Genomic DNA, 24,855 nt, shown 5'->3' with positions numbered 1-24,855 from the left:
GTTACGGCACTCCCTCTTTGCCATTTCCACACAGGTTGAACTGATTCCTTTATTCAACCTTACTAAATATGTACCTATGTATGATGTTGCTCTCATGCACATGCTCAGTGACATCATCGTGGTCCAGCCATTCAAGTGGCTGAACAGACAGAACCCAGAAGAAAGCTTGGGAGAAAAAAGAAGCACTCGTGACAGCGGAGGGTGCTGACAGCACAGCACTGGAGGGTGTGGTTTGACAGGCATCTGCCATAATGGTGCTAGCACATTATGATATAAAGTTCTTGGGGGACCATTTACAAAAAAAAAAAAATTGAGTTTATTTCTGCAACAGATCCAGCCTGGACAATAACCAAAACCTCCAAATGTGAATAGCTGGTACCTAGCAAGAGAAAATCAGCCACCCCTAAAACAATTATCTCATGTCTACAAGAACCTAAAAAATAGTAAGCTAAAATGAAATACATTTTTTGCAATGGTTTTATATCCAATATAAAGCTGAATTTTATTAATTCTGCTCCTTTGTAAAAAGTGAAGGCACACTATGAGTTAAGTCCAAGGAGCTACATGACATCTTTGGGATTTATCTCTAATACATTTGACAATTTTATTGCACTCGCAGAAGATGCTGATGCTTTGGATCTAAACATCTTCTAAATTAAGGTCAGAGCCATGACTGCACCTCCCCTCCTCCTGCCCAATCACAGAAGCCTTTGTATTATGTGAACTCAATTCACAAAATACAAAGGCTTCCCTGAATGGGCAGCAGAGGGTAGGGGGCGGGAATAACTGCACTGTGTGCTGCTCTCTCCTCTCTCACAGCCCCGAGCGTCAGTGTAGGCTCCCGCAGAGTCATAATTCTGTCAGATATAAATATTAGTTTAGTTCAGGAGAAGTCATGCACCTCCTTAGACTTAACTGATAGCGTGTCTGAATTTTTTTTTTTTTTACAAAGTGGCCAAATTCCTGGAATTCAGTTTTAGGGGCTTTTTCACACTCATGAAGTAGTGCAGTGCCCTCTGAAGAACGATCCACATTCAGATCACTTTTCAGCTTTCCAAGATTTTTTCTACATTCCTGTTCTGGTGACCACTCAAAATGTTTGATTTTCTGTCACTTTCATTCCAGGGATAATTGCCACCAGGACATATAGTAAGAGTGACTCTCCCTAGCAAGGACACAGACCGCAATAAAACCCTTACAGGAATTCTACCCTTCCATATTATATCCCAAAAAAATGTGTCAAGATACACTTGGTTTTTGTGGAGAATTAAGTATTATATATCCTGCAGAAGAGTAACATAAAAGTAGAACTGAAGACCAAACATTTTTTACTTTTTGCCACATAGCTACAGCAGAAAGTTAAAGGAAATGACTACAAAGTGAAGGAAATATCTGGTAGTCACCAGGATCACTAGAACGAATGTTCCCATTTCTTCTCTATTCCTGTTCTGGCCACCGCTCAGAATTTAGGATTTTCTTTCACTATCGCTGATGATGATTGCCCTGACAAATAGAGAAGGTAAGTTTCCCTCATGGGGACACAGAGAGCAATACAAACATAATCCCTCTCCACTCTACCCAAAAACTAAAAAAAAAAAAAAGTTCTGCCATCAGTTATACCATAAAGAAAAGCTGTACTCAAAAAAAACTATTGTTGTTATATTCCTTTTGAAAATGCTATTTATCAGACTCTCTTTTTGGGGTTGATTTACTAAAGGCAAATAGACTGCACTCTGCAAGTGCAGTTGTTCCGGAGCTTCGTAAATGGGCAGAAATGCTGCGGACTTCTATCATCCAATCGTGTGCAAGGAAAAATGCTGTTTTTTTTTTTTTTTCTTGCATTTTATTGGGTGCTTTTTGCAAAGTGAAGGTTTACCTCATTTACTAAGCTCTGGAGAAACTGCACTTTACAAAGTGCACAGTCTATTTGCCTTTAGTAAATGAACCTGGAACAAGCATGCAGCAGGCAAAGTCACACTTCTTGATTTGAACTTGCTCTAAGTCATCCACCCATAATATATTGAAGGGAAATGGTCAATATGCCAGCAAGCCAACGATCAGTTTCTGAAATAGAGGTTTTAGGTTTCTCTCAGTGTACGTTTCCTTTAAGGCTACCTATGTACCTATCTATGTCTGTACCATCCACTCACCCCTCATATGCTAGCTCCGGGTACCGGTCCTTGGTGGACATTCCAGAGTCACTTGTTTGGCAGTGAAAGCTGTTTTCACGGGAACATTGGCCAGATCCTTTAAAAATAAAGTCAAACGTAAGTAGAAAGAAATCAGTTTCACATATATACCTAGTACATACCTGATCCACAGTATATTTAGATAAGGAGTTCCTGATACACTGCACCAAATAATTACCACAATACCAAATATTATCTAGTGACATGCAATATCGATAATCCAAAATGCACTCCTTTAGAAGGAAGGCATTCAAGGAGCCTGCAAGCTTGAAGCTGGTTCATGAGAGTTCACAGGGTCTCCATTATCCTGCCATGTGGAAGGTGGAAGGGTAGGGCAGTAGAGTCTTATAATACAAAGGTGGAAAGGTAGGGCAGTAGAGTCTTATAATACAAAGGTGGAAGGGTAGGGCAGTAGAGTCTTATAATACAAAGGTGGAAGGGTAGGGCAGTAGAGTCTTATAATACAAAGGTGGAAGGGTAGGGCAGTAGAGTCTTATAATACAAAGGTGGAAGGGTAGGGCAGTAGAGTCTTATAATACAAAGGTGGAAGGGTAGGGCAGTAGAGTCTTATAATACAAAGGTGGAAGGGTATGGCAGTAGAGTCTTATAATATAAAGGTGGAAGGGTATGGCAGTAGAGTCTTATAATATAAAGGTGGAAGGGTAGGGCAGTAGAGTCTTATAATTCAAAGGTGGAAGGGTAGGGTGTAACGTGAGAATTACCTACCCCGTGAGAAAAACCTACCCCTCGTCACTTCCGGCCAGGAACAGCTGAGCAGCGCAGCAGTGCGCATGCTCACAGCCCCGGATACCTAATGGAAGAGCTGAGGATCAGACTAGTGCGCATGCGCACTAGTCTGAAACGATCTCGGTGTCCGTTAAAAAAAACCTACCGACGCGGCGGTGACATAAAATAGCTGTGCTGCACTATGAGTAATCTCCGCTCCTGTCTCGGTCACTTCCCTGATCTTGGCAAGTAAATATAAAAGCGGCTGGTGGCTCCGTGATTTATCTTTTCATACAGCCGCCGCCGCTTTTATATTTAGTAGCCGAGATCAGGGAAGTGACCGGGACAGGAGCGGAGATGACTCATGGTGCAGCACAGCTGTTTTAATGTAACTGCTCGCGTTACACAGACTGCCGTGAACCGGAAGTGACGAGGGTAGGTTTTTCTCACGGGTAGCTAATTCTCACGGAACATAGGGCAGTAGAGTCTTATAATACAAAGGTGGAAGGGTAGGGCAGTAGTGTCTTATAATACAAAGGTGGAAGGGTAGGGCAGTAGAGTCTTATAATATAGAGGTGGAAAGGTAGGGCAGTAGAGTCTTATAATACAAAGGTGGAAGGGTAGGGCAGTAGAGTCTTATAATACAAAGGTGGAAAGGTAGGGCAGTAGAGTCTTATAATACAAAGGTGGAAGGGTAGGGCAGTAGAGTCTTATAATATAAAGGTGGAAAGGTAGGGCAGTAGAGTCTTATAATACAAAGGTGCAAGGGTAGGGCAGTAGAGTCTTATAATACAAAGGTGGAAGGATAGGGCAGTAGAGTCTTATAATACAAAGGATGTATTAAGAGAAATGGGAAGGACATTAAATGAGAATATGCTATTGTAAGCAGCACTGAATGGAGCCGCGGATGTTTCTCCTGCTGAACCCAAGTGGTTTACTCCTTCATTTTGGTTTTCCAATATCAGGATGGACTGGCCAAGTCCCATAGGAATTCTGTGTCAAAGATTTATTTGAAATCAACCAGAGAGCCTTACTTTTTGAAGACTTTTTTTGTTTGTTTTTTTATGGGGGGAATATTTTTTATAATTCTTGGACAATTCCTTTCTTGAGTCAGAAGTTTGCTGGCCACAGGCAGTAGATGTAAGGCAAGTTAACTTGCTTTCAATTCGAGAAACAACCAAATGGACTAAGGAAAAATTCCACCAGATATTTTCATGGTGTCAACAGATACTGTTGGAGGCTGGTTGTGCTGTTCCATTTGGTTGTTTTTGCCATAGAAAGTAGGTTAAAAGCAGCTGAAACTGCCGTATGTGTGGTCAGCATTGAAGATGAGCATCATGATCCACCAAATCCTGAGAAGTATACATTTTACCTATGAATGCCAAACAGCTTTATCTCCAAAATTATTACATACACACTGTTATGACTCTGTAGGTACTTCTAGCGTGACAAACCACAGATCTGAGCATTTTTTGTGACTAGTTCACACAGCAATAATAGTGATAACGAAATTTCCTTACATTGGAAGTTTCACTAACAGACTTTGGGGTGGATTTACTAAAGGCAAATAGACTGTTGCACTCATTTTCTCCTGAGCTTAACAAATGTGGTAAAGCTCGGCCGATTTCCATCATCCAATCAGGTGCAAGCAAAAATCCTTTTTTTTTTTCCTACTCCTTCCTTGCGCCCGAATATACTTTACGAGTTGAAGCTTTACTACATTACCTTTACTAAGGAAAATGGGTGCATCCGCACTTGCAAAGTGCACAGTCTATTTGCCTTTAGTAAATCAACCCCATTGAGAATTTCTGACATATAGTAAAATGCATGCACGTTTGGCTGTCCTTTTCTTCAGTGACAAGGATATACAGTATATTCTCTGCATGCATCTGTTGGTCAGCTAATGATAAGGTCGCAGTGAGTCCTGGCGGTTCAGGAATTCAGGTTTCTCACCATCTATTGATGTCAATGAGAGATCTACGACCAGCCTTGTGGTGACCATAGAAGGGTAGAAAGAGAACAGCTCTTCTAAGTACAGTAAGTAAAATAATAATTGTAAAAGTCAGCAACTCACAATTGAACATAGGAACAGTGCTTTGTGAAACATTAGAGACCCACTATGTAGATCTCGGTGGAAGTCCCACTGTGCATGCGTCTCTGTGTCCCAGCCGGCGGTTTATGCAAGTGGCTTGTGGTGGCCACACACTAGTGATATGATCATTCAACTGATCATTCAATACAAAGAGACTGACTGAACTGAATATACATCACCAACCAGAGACCTTCCATTTAATTGATTTACTCTTACTCGATTATAAATCTGCCAAGTTGATCATGTATGGTGGAATTTTGTTGATCATTTCTGATCACTGGAACAACTATCTTCATGTGTGTCAGAGAACCAATCATAATACAGATCAATTATATGATTATTTGTAATACCTTGTTTAGATATATGACTAATAGAACATATCTTTGATCTTTCAGGTCTATCAGAATAATACAGTGGGGTGGGAGGAATTTACTAAAATTGGAGTAGACACACGCATAGTAACCAATCAGCTTCTGACTACAGCTTGTTCAGTTAATCTTTGGAAAAATAGCTAGAAGCTGATCTGTTGCCACGCACAGCTGCTACAGATTCTGTCTGCTCCAGTAAATTCCCCCCCTCCCCATTATGTCCCCTATAGTATCAATACTTTAAAAGATGAATGTGGCCAAAGCTTTTTGGGGCATACTTCTCCTTCTGGGTCACAGGAGTGCACTTACTTGTGGCTAAAGCCTGCTGTCGGCTGACGTCACAGAGTTGCACCAGGCTCTGGAAGGATCCTGACAATAATGTAAAGATCCACCCAGATGCATGATCGGCAGATCCCTCAGCCTCTCAGTGCACAACTGAAAGCCTAAACCAGCTGCTTCTGCCTCTTCCATAGCCAAGCGCTCCAGTGAGAGCAGGAGGGGCAGAGCAGAGAGCGGTGACGGTCAGTAGCTGACCGAGAAATAAGCGATCGCAGTCATGTGAACGCTCAGTTCTCGGGCTTTGAACCTGCAAGGGACAGCTGCAGCATCAGACTGATGCTGCAGCATGCAGGCGAGTATGTATATTTGTTTTTTGCATTCCCACACTTCCTTAATCAATGATGAATCGCTTGCTTACAATCGTTTCTACCTAGTTTGATCACAAATCTCAATGGGTATGGCCACCATTAGATGGCCTGCAGCATGAATACAATAAAGGATTTTCTAACCTGTATTTGTGTTCTCGCTGCAAGTTAGCTGCCCATTTATTCCTGAATTTTCAGTGCACTTTTCTTCCCTTTTAGAATGTGTTTCACTTTTCTCCTGTTCCTTAGATAGGTTTGCCGAACTATGGTCTTTGTCTCTTTGGTCTTTGAATGACGGATGTCTATCACAGTCTTTTTGTCTACTGCTGGTGTAGGGTCTGTCAAGTTCCCTGGGTTCCTGGTGTTTTATGAAGTCCCCATTTTCCTTGACTTCCTTCGCCTTTTTGTTCTCTGTGTATTTCTTCAATTTCTGAGTCCGTTCTCTAGACTTATAATCTTTTGACGTCATTCCTTGAGTAGAAAGTTGGTGACCATCTGAAGCCCCAAGGGCTTCTTGAGTGGTTTTCTTACTGTTTGGCACTGGTTTGGATAAAGGTTCCCTTTTCTCATGGGAGGCTTGCACTATGCTGCCTTCCTGTGAGTTGTGTGGCTGCTGACTGATGCCTCCTGGTCGTAGTGTAGGTCTGTTTCTTGATGGCATCATTATGGGAGCTTTCCCAGAAGGTGGGACAGGCACATGGCCTGATGTAAAGGGGGAAGAAATAGCTTGTGACATGCACTGAATAGGAGTAACCTGAGTTCTATAGTCTGCCAAATTATTTCTAGAATTTCCTTCTTTAGTGTTCATATTTAGCACAATAGCCCCAATTCCAGTTTCTTGGATGGATGAATTCTGTTTAGTCTCAAATTCTAGAGCTGAATTTTTGTGTCTTTGTGTGGATTTTGCATCTGTATTTTGTGAACTCTTCCTTAAGCCGGCCTTTAAGGAGTCCACACAATAACTTCTTGCAGCAGCGTCTGTCTCCAGATTTGTTTCTGAAGTTTTGCCTACAGGTTCTAAGTGGTTTGACTTATTTTTTCCCCTATTTTTAAAAACATTACTTGAAGTACCGACTCCATTTCCATTATTTTGATCAACGAGCGATCTTCCCACTCGTATTTCGCTCTCAGAATATGTATTTGAAAGGTGTACCTTGGCTCCTTGTTCAGGAGTTGTATTTGCAGAGTTATTTCTACAGTGTCTGTGCATTCCCCAGTCACAACTTTTTTTATTGTGGCTTCGATTACCATCATCATCTCCAGAAGATTCAGGAGTAGAGTCACTGCCAATATGTGTTTCACGAATCAACTCGGTATACATTCGCCAAGGTTGAGAAGGCAAAATCCAGTGGGGAGAAGGTTTGATGCCCAAAGGGCAGCTCACAGGGCCATCCTGAGTCATTTTAGAGCCCAAATGGACATTGCGTAGGTTTGTACCATGTGTGGCAGCTGGACTGGTACCTGTACCTTTGACATGAGAGCTATATGTTCCACAATGTCCATTCCCTGAAGGCAACAGCTGATCTGTCCAGGAAATAGGACCATTTGACTGTCTCTTGGGTGGTGGAGTAGAGACTTTCTGCGGAACCTGTTGTCGTTCCCTGTATCTTTCTTCAGCCTCCCGTTCAGACTCATCCTGGAAGCGTACATGAGAAGGTGAACTCCCTCGAGAGCCTTTGTGCCAAGTAGAATACTCACTGCTGGAGCTGTCACTTAGAGATCCTCCGTCTGTCACAGCACCCGAGATGTTGGGGCCCCTATAAGAATAACATATGAAATATAATAAAAAAAATTTGTATTAAAGTTGCTGTAAAATCATAAAATAATAACACCAAAACCTTCCATAAAGAGGAACTCCAGTTTATAGCTTTGGGTTTCTTTTTTCAGTAAGGGAGGGGTTTTTGAGTAAGGGAGGGTTATAACCCGTCAGTTTTTTTGCCATCTGTGTCATATTGGGAAGATTTCTCTTCACTTCCCCCAATAACCCAAAATAGGAAGTGAGAAGAAATCCATCCAAACTGAGAGAATCCCTGGTTATCACCAGGGTTACTGGAACAGCTGTCCCCTTTGGAAGATTTTCCTACTATCCCTGTTTTGGTAACTTTCACCTTTTGTGATAATGACAAACAATAAATGCCCTAACAGGGGCACAGATAGCAATACAAACTTGAAAGGTGTTCTAATCCCTTAGCACGCTATTGCAGAGATGTATTGCATCATTTTTATTTATTTTTATTGCCCTGATTCTTGCAGCCACATACAGTGGCAACAAAAAGTATGTGAATCCCTTGAGATTAACTGGTTCTCTGCAGTAATTTGCTATAAAATGTGGTCTGATCCTCATGTAAGTCACAAAAATAGATAAACACAATGTGCTTAAGTTGAGAACACACAAACAGTTCCGATTTCTCAGGTGTTCATTGAACACTTTTGATAAACATTTACAGAGCTGGAGGAAACAGTGAAGCAAGGCACACACGGTCCGAATATCAGCCGGTTGAGCAGGAACCAGCCAACATTTGATCCACATGTACAGCTGTCCTTCTGACAGAAGCTGGGACATGCTGGAAAACCACCATCTGATCGGTGCCCGCAATCAATTTCTGCAAACACTGATTAGTGTGTTCTATACGGGGAATAAGGAAGAGCTCCCCGTCAGAACACATAGGCACAGCTGGAGAAATGGCTGCATTAACATCGCTTACTTAGAGCTCTGTTTTTTTTTTTTTTTTTTCATTCAGCCCGCTGGGTTGAATAAAAGAAAACTGAATGCGTGTGTACCAGGCTTTAGGTATCCATCAGTCAACAAACAAATTGTCTATAAATGGAGCCAGTTTATTACCGTAGCTATTTTTCCTAGAAGTGGGCACCCAGCCAAGATGACTCCAAAAGGCTTCTGCTCTCAAAAAAAAAAACCATTGGTGCTCGTCTCAAGTTTGCCAAAGAGCACCTTGGCAAACCGCAATGATACTAAGAAAATGTCTTGTGGACTAATGAGACAAAAGTTACATTGTTCAGGAAAAATACTCAGTACTATGTATGGCACATAAAGGATACAGCTTACCAACATCATGCCAATGGTGGAGGGAACATCATGATTTGAGCTTGCTTCGCTGCCTCAGGGCCTAGACCACTAGCCATCATTGAGGGGAAAATGAATTACCAAGTTTATCAAAATATAAGAAGAGGGAGGGATTTGGGTTTTTAGAGCACTGGACTAACTTTCCATTGGGGTGCAACCTATATGCTAAAGATGGTTTACACCTAAATGGAAGGGGGTCTGTTGTGCTGGAGCAGAGGTTTATGGGAAGGCTGGAGGAGTTTTTAAACTAGGCTGGAGGGGGGAGGGTGAATTAGATTATAATGGGGCAAACAGGTCAGACAGGGGTCAGCCCCTATTGGTGGGTGGAATGGGGAAAGATGGGTGGAGAGTTATGGCAGAGGATAAGAAGGTTCCCATGTTACAAACAACCATTGGAAATGGTACTATTTGTACCAAAATTAAAAACATGCAAAATAAGTGTGCAAAATGGGACAATGATTTAAAGTGTTTGTTCATCAATGCCAGAAGTCTGCCAAGCAAAATAGGTGAGTTGGAAGCTCTGGTGCACGAGGAGAACTATGACTTAATAGGTATTGCTGAATCTTGGCTTCATTCTTCACATGACTGGGCTATTAATATTCCTGGCTATGCTCGCTTTCGGAAAGACAGGGTAAAACTGAGGGGTGGTGGTGTTTGTCTCTATGTGAGAAGTGATCTCAAAGTGAGTGTGAAAGATGACCTAGTTGATGGAGAGTGTGCTGAATCAGTATGGGTTGAAATGTACATGGGTGTGCGTAAAACAAAGATTATCATTGGAGTTTGTTATAGACCTCCCAGTATTAATGAGGAGGTGGAGACTCAGCTCCTGGCACAGATAGAAAGGGCTGGGACAGTGTTAATAATGGGGCATTTTAACTACCCAGACATTGACTGGAGTAATGGCACTGCTGGAACAGTTAAAGGGCAAACATTTATAAACCTATTACAAGACAATTTTATGGTGCAGTTTATTGAGGCCCCCACTAGAGATGATGCTCTGTTGGACCTGGTAATCTCAAAACATGCAGAGCTTATTAACAATGTTCATATAAAAGAACATCTGGGTAGCAGTGACCATAACATGATTTCATTTAATGTTAGCTGTAAGCAAAAAACGCATACAGGAAATCCAAAAACACTTAAGTTTAAGAGAGCAAATTTTCCAAGGATGAGGGCTGCTCTCCAGGATTTAGACTGGGAGGGAATATTGGCATCGATGAGCACAGAACAGAAATGGGAATTTTTCAAAAAGACTTTATGCAAACTCACTGCAAAGTATATTCCCATGGGTAATACCTTTAAAAGGCTAAAAATAAAACTGATGTTGCTCACGGCAAAAGTTAAAAAAAGCTATAGATAAAAAGAAAAGAGCTTTTAAAAAATACAAAAATGAGGGAACACTATCATTGTTTAATTGTTACAAAGAATATAACAGAATATGTAAAAAGGAAATCAGGGACGCAAAAATTCAAAATTCAAAATGAACGACAAATTGCAAAAGATAGTAGGACAAACCCCCAAAAATTCTTCAAATATATTAACTGTAAAAAGGTTAGGTCTGAGCATGTAGGCCCTTTACAAAATAATCAGGAGTGGGTGACTGGGGACAAAGAGAAGACAAATTTATTAAATACTTTCTTCAGCTCTGTATATACAAAGGAGCATGGGGGAGCTCATGGCCATAATGAGGACGGTATTGACACAGCCCTAAATGATCCACAATGGCTCAAAAGTGATATGGTCCAGAAATATTTAGACAGAATAAGGGTGGATAAAGCGCCTGGACCAGATGGCATCCACCCACGCATCCTAAAAGAATTGAGCGCTCTAATTTCTAAGCCTTTGCTTCTAATTTTTAGGGACTCGTTAAGGACTGGAATAGTACCACTGGATTGGCAAAGGGCCAATGTGGTGCCTATATTTAAAAAGGGATCAAAGTCTTTGCCAAGTAACTATAGACCTGTTAGTTTAACTTCTATAGTGGGGAAGATATAAGAGAGTTTAATAAAAGACCACATAGATGAGTTCTTGCTGGAAAGAAATATTTTAAGCAACAGACAGCATGGATTCATGAAAGACAGAAGTTGTCAAACAAACCGGATTTCTTTTTATGAGGAGGTAAGTAAAACCTTGGATAGAGGGGTGGCTGTGGACATCGTATACTTGGATTTTGCAAAAACGTTTGACACAGTTCCCCACACATGGCTAATGTGTAAGGTAAAGTCTACTGGCTTGAAAAGCTAGGTTTCTAATTGGATAGAAAATTGGCTAAAAGTTAGAATTCAGAGAGTAGTGGTTAATGATTCTTTCTCTGAATGGTCTAAAGTTATCAGTGGTGTACCCCAAGGTTCAGTGTTGGGACCCTTACTTTTTAATATCTTTATAAATGATATAAGGTCTGGGATTAAAAGTAGCATTTCAGTCTTTGCAGATGACACCAAGCTTTGCAGTGGAATAACTTCTTTAGAGGATGTCTCCAACTTAGAAGCTGACCTCGATGCACTGTTTTATTGGGCAACTATAAGGCAAATGAGGTTTAATGTTGATAAATGTAAAGTTATGCACTTGGGGGCTAAGAATATGCATGCATCGTACATAATAGGTGGAGTAGAACTGGGGAAAACCATAGCGGAGAAGGATCTGGTGTTCTGGTAGATCATAAGCTTAAAAATAGCATGCAATGCCAAGCTGCTGTTTCCAAAGCAAGCAAAGTCCTTTCTTGTATTAACAGAGGCATGGACTCCAGAGAGAGATATAATTTGGCCCCTGTACAGATCATTAGTAAGACCTCATCTGGAATATGCAGTTCAGTTTTGGGCACCAGTTCTTAAAAAGGATATCGGGGGAACTGGAGAAAGTGCAGAGAAGGGCAACCAAACTGATAAGAGGTGTGGAGGACCTCAGCTATGAGAAAAGATTAGAGGAACTGAATTTATTCTCTCTTGAGAAGAGGAGATTAAGGGGGGATATGATCAACATGTATAAATACATAAGGGGTCCATATAGTGAACTTGGTGTTGAGTTGTTCACTTTAAGGTCAACACAGAGGACAAGGGGGCACTCTTTAAGTCTAGAGGAAAACAGATTTAGTCTCCAAATACAGAAAGGTTTCTTCACCGTAAGAGCTGTGAAAATGTGGAATAGACTCCCTCCAGAGGTGGTTCTGGCTAGCTTACTAGATTGCTTTAAAAAAGGCCTGGATTCTTTCCTAGGTGTACATAATATAAATGGGTGCTATTTTTTTTTTTAGGTAAAGTTGATCCAGGGAATATCTGATTTGCTGGAGTTTTTTTTCGCCTTCCACTGGATCAATTGCGGGTATAGGCTTGCGTATATGGGATTGTATGGTTGGGTTTTCAATACTGTTTTTTTTTTTGGTTGACCCAGATGGACTTGTCTTTTTTCAACTTGACTAACTATGTAAAATATCCTATAGGATAATGCCGGGTGGTGGCCGCCAGCTAAAGCTTAGTGGATGTAGGGTGATGCAACAGGACAATGACCCTAAGCATCAGTGGAAATCCACCACAGACTGGCTTCAGAAAATGTGCCTTTTGGAATGGCCCAGTCAGAGTTTAGACCAGTTGTGGAATGACACTAGACATAATACAAATGTGTCTGAGCTGAAGCAGGGATAATAAAAATTCCTCCTGAATGTTTTGCTGGTCTGATCCAGAGCTACCAAAAGTGCTTGCTTGAAGTCACTGCTGCCAAAGGGGGTTCGAGCAGCTGCTAACTCCAAGGGTTCCTTTACTTTTTCGTCCAAAGCGGTTTACGTGTAATGGGTGTGTTCAATAAAGACATGAGAAAATAGAATTGTTTGTGTTATCAGCATAAGCACATTATGTTTTCTCTATTGTTGTGATTTACATGAGGATAAAGTCACATTTACAAATTACTGCCGAAAATCAGTTAATTATTATTATTATACAGGATTTATATAGCGCCAACAGTTTGTGCAGCGCTTAATTTCAGATGGTTCACTTTTCTTGCCACTGTAAACAACAACAGTACTGTAACAGGGTTTAAAGCAAGCCATAGATGGGATTGAATTTGATCCATATGTGGCTGTCCCTGTTCAACAGAATGGGAATGTTGGAAAATGTTTTCCAAGGCTGGGTTTACACTAGCTGCGGCCGCGGATAACAGCAGGGGTCCAGTACGTGTCTGCTCCCCTGTTTCAGGTGCGAATCCGGTCAGAATTTTTGGCTGATTTCTCACCTGAATGGACCAGAAGATGCACAGGACCCTTCTGCAATTTGGACTGGGGCCGCCCTGGAGAGAGCCAGTCACACTCTCCTGTCATGTCAATTGAACTGAATTGAATGTCAATCATGTGCTGCAACCACTGATCAGTGTACACTGACAGTGGAGTGTCCCGCTGTCAGTGTTCCAGTGGAAAGGATTTCATCAACACCTCAACACCTCACCACCTTGTGTTGATAGAGGAATTTGTTCATTTTTATTTTGTTCAGCCTTCTGCCTGATCGAAAACAAGTGAGTCATCTATGGCCAGCTTATGGCAACATTACAAACTGCCATTTTCTTTGCGTAATATTCCTAAAACCCTAAGGCTGGGTACACATGGGCCAAAAATTGACCTAAAACCGTTGGTTCAGCAGGAACTGCTGTGTACCGCTGTTCGGCCCATATGTACAGCTCCCTAACAGAAGCCAGCCTCACGACTGGCTTCTGCCCAATGGGCATGCTGTAAAACCAGCATCTGATCAGCATCCGATCAGTACTGGCAACCAATAGCTGCAATCTCTGACCAGGGTGCTCTGGCGGGCAGTCCCCCTGTCAGAACACAATAGTAGAAGGGGGGGAGATATCGCTGTACTAACATTGCTTGCGTTGGTACAGCAATCTGTCAGTTTTTGTTTCTGTAAAAATACTTATAGTGTGTACCAGGCTTAAGCCTTTGTATAAACAAGAGTTTATTACCCAGAATACAAAGGAAGCTACTCTATATATCTGTCAGCACCGTACTTCTCTTTGATATCTCAGAGGAGGAGAACAAGGAAACAATTATTGGAAAATTTACAGTCTGCCTACATGTTTCATTAGCGTCACCTTTTGTAGGAGTAGAAGAGCCATGTAAGGAACTCACAAGCAGAAATATTCTTTTGTCTGTGTTATGTATGCGGGCAATGCAATCAAAAAAGATACAAACTCTTCCAACAATGAGTTCTTATAAAGAATGCTTTTAAATTAATGCAGCACATCTTATACCCCACCATACATGCTACAACTTGCTTCCAACATGACCAAAATTACAAATACTCCCAGCAATGACATTCTTTCCATGTAGGATTAAAGCAGGATTGCACAACTCCAGTTCTCAAAGCCCAGGATATGGATATGATTTTAAGAAACATCAGTGAATTAAAGTAAACCTGCAAGAATAGATACACTTAAAGCTGAACACCACTTTACAACGTTTGGGCCAGCTATGTCCCTCACTAACATATGAGGCCGGTGGATGTGCTGTATACACTGTATATAGCTGTGGCTGTAGTATGTAGCTGTATGTATACAGCATACCACCCTGTGTTTCAGGATCAAGTCAACACTTCTGTCTCATACCCAGAACACAGTAGAGTCTATCAGCGGCGCTCAGCCATTCAGAGAAAGCTATGTATTCTAGAAAAGCATACAAAGCTTCCACTGATAGGCAGAGTCAGAAGTTGTGACATCATCAGCATATCTCAATGGGGATCTCAGCTTAGAAAAAAAGCTGTTCAGTCGAAGGGATTGCATGAGGACTCGGGGGCATACAATGCGATTAGAGGAGAAGTGTTTTAACCTCAGGCAACGTGGGGGGTTCTTTACTGTTAGGGCTACAAGATTGTGGAATTCTCTACCACAAGAGGTGGTTTCTGTGGGTAGTATGGTGGCTTTCAAAAGACTATTAGAAGTACATCTCAAGGATCAGAACATTCAGGGGTATGTGAGATGATTACAGCCGCACACACCTACAAAGGTTGAACTGGATGGACTATTGTCTTTATTCAACCTCACCTACTATGTAACTATGTAACTATCAGCCACCTCTCTAAATCAGCAAATCAGAGGAAGCTTTGTATCCATTGCTAGAATACATTGCTTTCTCTGAACGGCTAATAGCCGCTATGGTAGACTCCTCTGTGTTCCTGGTATCCCCGGAATACAATGGTGTACGCTGTATGGAGCTTCAGCTAAATATAGTTCATACCGCACATCCAGTGGCCTCACATATCAGTGAGGGACATAGTTTGTTTGGGCCAACTTGACCCAAAAGAACTATGCAATGTGTATGAAAAGCTGGAGTTCAGCTTTAAGCTGGCCATAACCAGTTTTTTTAATCAGCCAGCCAACAAATGCACACAAACCAGGTGGAAGGAGAAATTGCCCTTGCTGGGACAGAATACACTGAATGGCTGCAGATGCTAATTGAGGAAAACAATTTGAAAGAAAACCCTTTCCTTTGTGTCCCTGTGTGCAAGCTAGCTCTATAAAGACATGGTTTGATGTGTAGGACTAAAATGGCGTACACAGAGCCCTGATCTCAACTGTACTGAGCACCCTTGGCATGAACTGGTGGATTGCCAATTGCAGGACAAGTGAGTTTTCTTATCCTACATCAACACTTAACCTCACAATTTGTTTTTGGAAAAATGGGCACAAATTCCTATAGACGCATTACAAAATCTTGTAGAAAGTCTTCCCAGAAGAAGGTTTTTAGCAGGTTTAGAGGTGTGCCAAGTCTAGAGATAGGTCATAACAGAGGTAGAATTGAAACAAGTTTTTTGAAAAACTGGACTAACAGGTTAAAAGCCAATGCATTTCAGGGGAATTGCCCGCTCCTTTATCGGGGATGTGTAGGGTAATGTGCTCAATGCGGGTCAGGACCAAACCAAGTCAATACGATCAGACAGCACAGAAAAGGCTATCACCTCAAGTCGATAACTGGTTCCATACCCGCACTGACCATATTAACCTACACAGCCCTGATGAAGGTGGAGGCATTTCCCCTGAAATGCTTTGACTTTGAACCCGTGAACCAAGTTTCTCAATAAACTTCCTGAAATCCAACCTCTGTTGTGACATACCTCTACACCTAGCGCACTTCTAAACCTGCTCAAGATCTTTCCCTGGAGCACTTCTCAGTGGTTTCTAGGGAGGCAACAGCCAGAGACCTATACCAGTCTCACACTAATGCCATACCCCCATCAGCCAGGGAATGCTCTGGAGGATATGTTGACCACGTTCTCCTTCATTTGACATCCTACCAAAAACAGGTCCATTGCTGTCACACAGACTTATTCGATTCCCAGAAGAAGGGAAGGCCAACTCCATATTGATTGCCTGTGGCTTTGGAAAAGGATATCCAACAAGCACCAATGGGTGTGATAAGTTAGTGTCAACAAACTTTTGGCCTTATAATGTATATGGTAGCTGCCATTGTGGATAATCTCTTCAAAAGAAACCTTTATTAGGAGAATTACATTTACTGTCATAATTTAACTTTCCTTCTGAAGAGGCCTGGTTGTCATGCTGTACTTTGGAATCAAAAGCAAGCCATACATTATACAATTTTCATTTCTTCAACCACAGGTTGAAAGAAAGAAAATTGCTTGATTCCCCCATTAACACGGTCAGTGATGGGGGAATCCTTCTGCTGCTCTATTGTATTCTGACAGCAGGTGGTCTCCCAGCCATCAGAACACAATGATCACCGCTTGTAGCGATTGCATGAACAAAACCCAACAGGCTGGTTGTACTGAAGTCAAATCGATGAATTGACCTCAGTACAACCAGCCTGCCCATAAATGGATCACAATTTGTCTAGTTCCTGCTGAAGCGGCAGGATTTCGATCAGTCTATAGGCAGGCTGGGTCACTGGAAAAAGCATATCTGTTGCTTTCTTGTTCCCAATCTGCGACTCAGAAGTATTGAATCCAGACAACCAGGCAACTAGAATTTTCAGAAGCAGGGCAGCAACAGCAGCCTCTACAATTTTTGACAATAGTACTTTAAAAAGGTTTAAGCATTCTGGCTTTTAAGGCTGCATACTGGAGCAAATATGCATAAATCCTGTATAAAAATAATGATGGGAGGTCAGATTTTTTATTCTTTATTGCTTGTTCCAGGTCAGTGACACACAACGTAACAAAATGGGGTTTAAAATAACAACCCTGGAAGCTGCACCATAAATACAGCTCAGCATGAGGTTCTGTTCTAAGGTAAAACTCCTGTGTCTGTGCTCAAATCTAGCAATATCTTATACCTAGTAGTGGAGTTTCTAAAATCCTGATGTATGGAGTCATGCACATGCCGTCTAAATGGTCAGTCAGCTCAACAGCAGGTTTAAGCCTCGTACACACGCAACGATTGTTGGCCGTGAATTTTCGGTCAATGTCCAATCGGCCGATTGTCGGCTTGTTAGTATGATGCTTCCGACAACCGACTGCAACTTTTCGGCCGAGCAAAATCTGGTATGCATGCTATAAAATTTTTGTTGGCTGTCAACAGAACGGCCGATTGTTCGTCAGTCAGTACAGATTTCGGCAGACAAAAATGTGATGAGCAAGACTGGGCATGCTCAGAGAAGAAAAAAAACACACGAAAAGTAAAGCAGCACATGACATCACTTCTGAAGTTGGTTTTGTTGGCTGATAAAATTCGTGTGCAGTCTAGAGCACATTTCAACCAACACAACAACACTGGACAAAAGACGGCCGATCGGTCGGCCAACAATCGTTGCGTGTGTACGAGGCTTAAGTTAGTTGGATTGCCTCCTGGCCCTTTATCGCTCTTCCCCAGCAGCAAGAACATTCTGCCATATTCACAACATGCACCTGCTCAAAGAGTCTCACCCCTCGTACTGCATTCCCCACAAAGGAGGAACTAGAAATAATTATATAGAGTCCATACCAACAGAGGAAAAAGAAGCAGCTACACAGTAAATAAACTTGATAGTCATGACGCCTTTCAATGAAAAGCTGTATCGAAAAAATATGAGAGCCACCATCAATGATAACCCATATTGTGAAAACGCTAGCTGCCTGGCTGTCTCTGGGTTAAATATTTTGAGCCACTGACCAAAGACAAGATAGTAGCTAGTGAAGCCAGAGAAAAGCCAAAATTAGAACTTCTGATCTACCTACTTGTTCAGGGAGTCAGAAAGTATTATAGTCCATCGATCACCATCAGAGGTGCACTTTAAAATAGAAAGGTCAGAAATGGGAGCCTATACATTTTCTCAGTGATATGACATATTGAAGATGACTGTAAAGCAATAAGCCCTCTTAGGGGTGGTAGGAGTGCCTAGGAAGCTATAGCAGAGTCAAGACAACATAACTTCATATCAGCTATGAAAAGAACATTTAAACAAAGAAAACTACTCCAGTGACACCATCATGTCCCTATGAGATCCCTTTTCTCCATTTTGATACATTATGACTTCTGATTTTCTATGGAATCTTTTAATCCCAGCAAATCCCCCTGTTTTTCTGTCTAGTCTCACTCCTCCATACATTTTACTCTCCTCATTCAGGCATTATGTCCCCCCCTTATCCCAGCTTACCGGCGAAGAGTGGGCTGCGAGTGTGGATGTGCAAGGACACAGTGGGATGCTCGCAAGGGACTGGCCCCCTTTGCTTTCATCCGTGCTCTTTGTAGCAGCTGCTTGGCCTGTTCGTGACGGGCGCTGAGCTCCCTGGGAGAGGATTAGAAGAGATTTAATAATGACGCCACTTCCCTGAGTGCTACAAGCAACGTCAGACTGTAGAAAAATATAGGGCGAGAAGAGAGGCCAACGCTTACAGTGCCACCTAATGGACCTGGGTATAAAGAAAACAAAAAAACAAAAACGCACCAAGGAGGTGACATTAGGACATAACCCATTTTAGGGCATGATTAGACGAGGACTTCAGCGACAGGCAGACACTGATACATGACATATGGTTTAGGCTTAAAGATTAAAGGCGGTTGTCACTTCTGGCATTGTACTAATGTGAAGTGCAGAGGAGAGATCGACAAATGAAATTCTACAAGCTTACAGTAAGCACACACAAATACCAAGATGTGCCCAGGAGTTTTCCATTCTAGCACCTATACTGAGAATAAAAGAGGGAGCTGATGGAGACCACTTCTTTATACAGCAGAATCCTATTCTGTGAAATGCATCTGTCTAAGATTAAACAACCATTCGATGCTCAGCTGTTCCTGAATTGGATCTCCCGTTGTGTTTTGGCAGCCAGTGACTTAGCATTGCTGGAAATTCTATTTCAACAACAGCTGCACTACCAGAATCATCCTCCATGACAGCACAATAAGCCTCATGTGTAAACCTGCAGAAGAGACAAGTGTGTAGTATATCTGAGCGGACTAGACTTCATTAACCACTTTAAGACCGGAAGGATTTCCCCCCTTAATGACCAGGCCCTATTTTGCGATTCGGCACTGTGTTATTTTAACGGACAATTGCGCAGTCGTGCGATGCTGTACCCAAATAAAATTGATGTCCTTTTTTTCCCACAAACAGAGCTTTCTTTTGGTAGTATTTGATCACCTGTGCGATTTTTATTTTTTGCGCTATAAACAGAAAAAGAGCGACAATTTTGAAAAAAAAAAAAAATTGCAATAAGCGTATTTTGATTGGTTTGTGCAAAAGTTATCGCATCTACTAACTACGGGAAAGATATGTCATTTTTATTCTTTTTTTACTAGTAATGACGGCAATCTGCGATTTTTTGCGGGACTGCGACATTGCGGCAGACAGATCAGACCCCTGACTGATATTTTTGACACTTTTGGGGGAACCAGTGACATTACTACTACAGTAATCAGTGCTATAAATATGCACTGTTACTGTAATAATGACACTGGCAGGGAAGGGGTTGACATTATGGGTGATCAAGGGGTTAAATATGAGCCTAGGGGAGTGATTCTAACTGTGGGGGGGGTGTGGCTTCTGAAATGACCATAGAGACATGTGATCCTATATAGAAGGATCACATGGGCTCTATGATCATTGCAGGGAGAAGGACGGTCGGCTGTGTTTACAACAGCTGACCATTCTTCTCTCTCAGCGGGGAGAGCTCGCTGGTGTCAGGCGGCATTTGGAGCCGCCCGACACACACATCGGCTTCCCCGCTGACAAGCGGGGGTGGGAGCATGCTGCCGGCGGCACGCGCTTGCCCGCTAGCCTCCCTGAGAGCGAGCGACGTAGACCTATGTCGCTTTGCCCAGGAGCGGCTGCCTGCCGCAGTATATCTGCGGTGGGCGGTCGTAAAGTGGTTAAAGCTGAACTGTAGGGAGATATAACACACAACTGCAACTCTGTATTCATTAATACATCATGACATTTCTCTTTAAATGCAAAAAGTATGAATGCATGATTTTGACTCGGTATCAGCGTCTTGAAGCCCCCCACCTATACAGCAGAGTTCAGACTGTGAGAGAGAAAAGTAGCGCAAGGTCCAATCGGTTGTGCTGTAGTGCCAAGGAACATGGGGATAGTAGAAAAAAGCAGAGTAACAGAGAAGAGCGGAACAATCATCTGCTTCTCTCTTCACTGTCCAGTCACAGGTTAGTGGAGGGACAAGACCTTTAAATGTTGCAATAGAGAAACCAGGTCTCCTGCTCTGCCAGACAGGGCTATGCTTTGTAACAGAGCTATAAAAATCTAAGGAGTGAATGGGCAGAAATATACATTGTCAGGAAAAAACATTTTTTATATATATATTTCTTCTGTATATTCAACTGTTCATCTTTTTGAAGTGGAAGTCTAGTCAAAACCTAACTCTAGACCAGGGGTCTCAAAGTACCGGCCCAACAAATTTGTAACTGGTTACAAATGGCCAGCAGGACTGGTCCACCAAGATCAGAGCAAGACTGGCTTACCAGGATAGTAGGCCGCCCACCCTGGGGCCACTTTGACCTGTGGGAGCCAATCCTTGGGTGGTGCACCACAAGCTGAGACAAAGGGGGCAGGGTGACGCTGAAGTGCCAGAGTGCCCCCCCTCCCTCCTCCTCTCCTTGTGTACGTCACAACAGGAGACCCCCCCCCCCCCGTGTGTGTCATGGAGCTTGGGACTGAATTGTTAGACAGCGCTGTAACAAAGTCCCGCCTCCTAGACGACCTCCTGTGATAGTCAGCACACTGATCCAATTCCGGGAAATTTAATCAGTGTGATGTGTATCATAGGAGCCGGTCCAGGAGGTGGGACTTTGTTACAGTGGCCACCCAGGCAAGCTAAATCCAAGCTCTGTGACACAGCAGTAAGGCTGCATTTGATGGGCACAGTGAGGCTGCATTTGATGGGCACTGGTGAGGCTGCATTTCATGGGCACTGGTGAGGCTGCATTTCATGGGCACTGGTGAGGCTGCATTTCATGGGCACTGGTGAGGCTGCATTTCATGGGCACTGGTGAGGCTGCATTTGATGGGCACAGGTGAGGCTGCATTTGATGGGCACTGATAAGGCTGCATTTGGTGGGCACTGGTAGGCTACATTTTGTGGGCACTGAGGCTTCAGTGACTGGTAGCAAGCAGTACCTACCAATGTACATGGTTTAATGTTGTTTTTGAAGTTTGAAAGTTCGCATGCGCTCCCTATGGGATATGAAAACTTCCAGTGTTCAGTGGCCTTCAGGTAATTTGAGTTTGAGACCCCTGCTCTAGACCTACTCTCTGCCACATTCTAAGCCTAATCTATCTAGCCCTGTAAAGAAAAGAAAATTGCTATACTTACCTGTTCTGTAGCCGCTCCGGTTTAGTCCCACACTGAGCTGTCAGTGACAGCTTCATTTTGTGGGATTATGCAGGACAGGCAGCAGATAACGGAAGCCCCATAGTAATTCTATGGGCGACGTCATTTCCCAGCTGTTCTCTCCTACACACATCAGGCACCGCTGGAAACCGGACTGGCTGCAGAACATGTAAGTATAGCGATTTCTTTTCTTTACAGGACTAGATCGATTAGGCTTAGAATGTGGCTGAGAGTAGGTGGTTTAGCATTAGTTAAGTTTTGACTAAACTTCCACTTTAGGTTTATGTATATTGTATATTATGTTCAAAGGCAAAAAAAAATAATTTTTTTGGTCAGATACTAAATCTGACATTATGAATAGGACTGGAGTATTTCATATTAACATTTGCTGCCAGCAGATGGAATTTGCAGCAGCTTAGCAGACTGTCTCTACCTGCTTTGCCAAAAAAAAAGTATATTTAGAAGCTCAAAAGCCCAAACTCAAATTAATATAGACAACTGAGTAAATCAGGAGAGTGGCTCGTCCACCTCCTTCTCTTCAATTAGAGAGAGAATGTCTCAAAGCAAATGGCTACTGCTGTGCCTTCTGTTTTGAAGATTTCTACTTTAATTCCTACAACTCCCGTGTTACACTCTGTATTTGTAAAAATAAACACACTGTATTGTCAAAAGTATTGAGACACCTGCCTTTACACACACATGAACTTTAATGCCATCCCAGTCCTAGTCCTAGTCCATAGGGTTCAATATGGAGTTGGCCCACCCTTTGCAGCTATAACAGCTTCAACTCTCCTGGGAAGGCTGTCCACAAAGTTTAGGAGTGTGTCTATGGGAATGTTTGACCATTTTTCCAGAAGCGCATTTGTGAGCTCAGGCACTGATGTTGGACAAGAAGGCGTGGCTCGCAGTCTCCACTCTAATTCATCCCAAAGGTGTTCTATCGGGTTGAGGTCAGGATTCTGTACAGGACAGTCAAGTTCCTCCACCCCCAAACCCCCTCATCCATGTCTTTATGGAACTTTCTTTGTGCACTGGTGCGCAGTCATGTTAAAACGGGAAGGGGCCATCCCTAAAATGTTCCCAGAAAGTTAGGAGCATGAAATTGTCCAAAATGTCTTGGCATGTTGACGCCTTAAGAGTTCACAACCCCTGAAAAACAACCCCACACCATAATTCCCCCTCCACCAAATGATTTGGACCAGTGCACAAAGCAAGGTGAACAGCGCACAAGATTTCTCACAAAATCAAAATGCATGTTCTGCACTTATCCAACAGATGTAAGAAAATACTTTTCATGGTATAGTTAACAGACCAAAAGGGAGAAAATAATATAAATTCTTAGGGTTTATGTACACCTTAAAGAATACCGTAGTATTCTCTATATCCACTCCCAGTCTGTTGATTAGACAATGAGCAGCAGCAGCAGAAAAAAAAAAAAAAAGTCATCCCTCTGCTCACTTAGGTTGGCCATACATGGAGCAAAATTTCTTTCATGCAAAAACAGGTTGCAGGAAAGAATTTTGCTAAATTCCCCCATCAACACAGACAGTGGTAATGCAGGAATCCCTCCTGCTGGGCTATTGTATTCTCATGTTTGGGGATGCCGTCACTGCCGGGAGAAGACATTGATTATTGCTAGCAGCCGCTAGTGATAATCACAGGTAAAACCCGGCATGCTCCAATGCATCGACTCCCTGTTTCTGAGTTTATATGTTCCCATCGGAAACTGCGCCTTCAACTTCAGCTTCTTTATCTCCCCACATTTGGGGGGGGCTTATGGATGTGTGGACTTATTATAGAGTGGCTCACCTCACTAGCCTGGTTGACTGTCATTGCCATGCTGAGTCAAAGCTTTGGGTAGCCATGGAGATGGAGGACTTAGGTGGTACAGTGAGGATCTGGCCATGGATTGCCTCCCCGATGCCAAAGGTTCCCAGTGATCATCCTACCTTGGGAAGAACTTTGCTAGTGTCTAGGGACGCCTTCCATCGCTCCTTGATTTTCTCGCTGCCTGCCCCATGGTCCCTATTTTGAATTTGAGCCCGGTCTCCATAATCCCCATTTTCTCCACTTGGTGTCGGGCGGTTGTCTTCATCTCTGGGACTTCTTGGGGTCGGATGGCAAACTACTGTATCATCTACTGCACACTTGCCTTCACTATAGACCCCACCCTTAGACTTTTGGAGTGGTCTGCAGCTTTGGCACTTTCTCCGTCAGTGCACCTGTTCCACAGGTATCTTCCATCAGCTAACAGAGCCGGAGAGTATTTGCCATAGGAGGGAAACAATTTGCCACAGCCTTTCCACCATCTATGCTGCCTTGATTCAACCAGCGACAGATTTTATTTTCATCTCGCAATGGGAATCCGACCTTGCTATGCAGTTCACCGACTCACAAAGGGAGAAAATCCTCCACTTTGCCCAGAAATCCTCCATGGCCACTAAGGTCCAAAAGCCCATTTCTAAGATCCAGACGAGGTGGTATAGGGTGCCCTCTACCCTACACCATATTTTACCGCAGGTACCCGACATGTGCTAGCTGTGCAATGTTGGACAAGGCACAATGTTACACATTTTCTGGGAGTGCCCGAACCTTAGACCATTTTGGCAAGAGTTCTTTTGTGACACTTGGAGGCCATGGCAATATTTTGTTTTCACGGATACCTCTTTACAGGAGGTCTCGCAACCTGGCTGATTACTCTGAGGACTTGTTACGAGGCTCTGGGAGAGAGAATTAGCTTTTCTGGATCCTAACATCACCATCTTTTTTCTAGTTACTTTCATTTGTCTTCTGCTTTGGGCTCATGCCCCTGTCTCTTTCTGCTGTGTGTGTCTCCCTTCCTTCCCATTCCCCTCCCTTCTTCTGTTGTTCCCCCTTTGTATATCTTCCCATTCAGCTTGGAAACTTTTTCCTCCATTTTCTTTGCTGTTATTATGTACCTGATCATATCTTTTAGACTCTACTCCCTTTTTGGGTTATACTGGCCACCGGGGGAT

The 24,855-nt window shown here is 42.7% G+C and overlaps 1 protein-coding gene and 1 long non-coding RNA gene across 2 annotated transcripts in view; one reads left to right on the top strand and one right to left on the bottom strand.

Moving 5' to 3' along the window:
• The window catches only part of KIAA1614, a 76,323-nt gene that overhangs the window by 29,764 nt on the left and 21,704 nt on the right, over nucleotides 1–24,855 (bottom strand). Inside the window, exons 4-6 of the mRNA XM_082265439.1 lie at nucleotides 18,670–18,801; nucleotides 6,164–7,776; nucleotides 2,151–2,247 (exon numbers count right to left, since the gene is read on the bottom strand). Coding sequence (XP_082121565.1) covers nucleotides 2,151–2,247; nucleotides 6,164–7,776; nucleotides 18,670–18,801 — 1,842 coding nt within the window. The remainder of the gene's footprint in view (nucleotides 1–2,150; nucleotides 2,248–6,163; nucleotides 7,777–18,669; nucleotides 18,802–24,855) is intronic.
• LOC309561494 overlaps nucleotides 1–24,855 on the top strand; it is a 103,659-nt gene that overhangs the window by 73,635 nt on the left and 5,169 nt on the right. The window contains exon 2 of the long non-coding RNA XR_014225570.1: nucleotides 17,234–17,326. This is a non-coding gene — a long non-coding RNA (uncharacterized lncRNA). The remainder of the gene's footprint in view (nucleotides 1–17,233; nucleotides 17,327–24,855) is intronic.

This window comes from Pelophylax lessonae, assembly GCF_965119305.1.
Source record: "Pelophylax lessonae genome assembly, chromosome: 8".
NCBI classification, from domain to species: Eukaryota; Metazoa; Chordata; class Amphibia; order Anura; family Ranidae; genus Pelophylax; species Pelophylax lessonae.
Note: the sequence above shows the minus strand (reverse complement) of the source record. Positions and strands in the feature narration are given on the sequence as shown.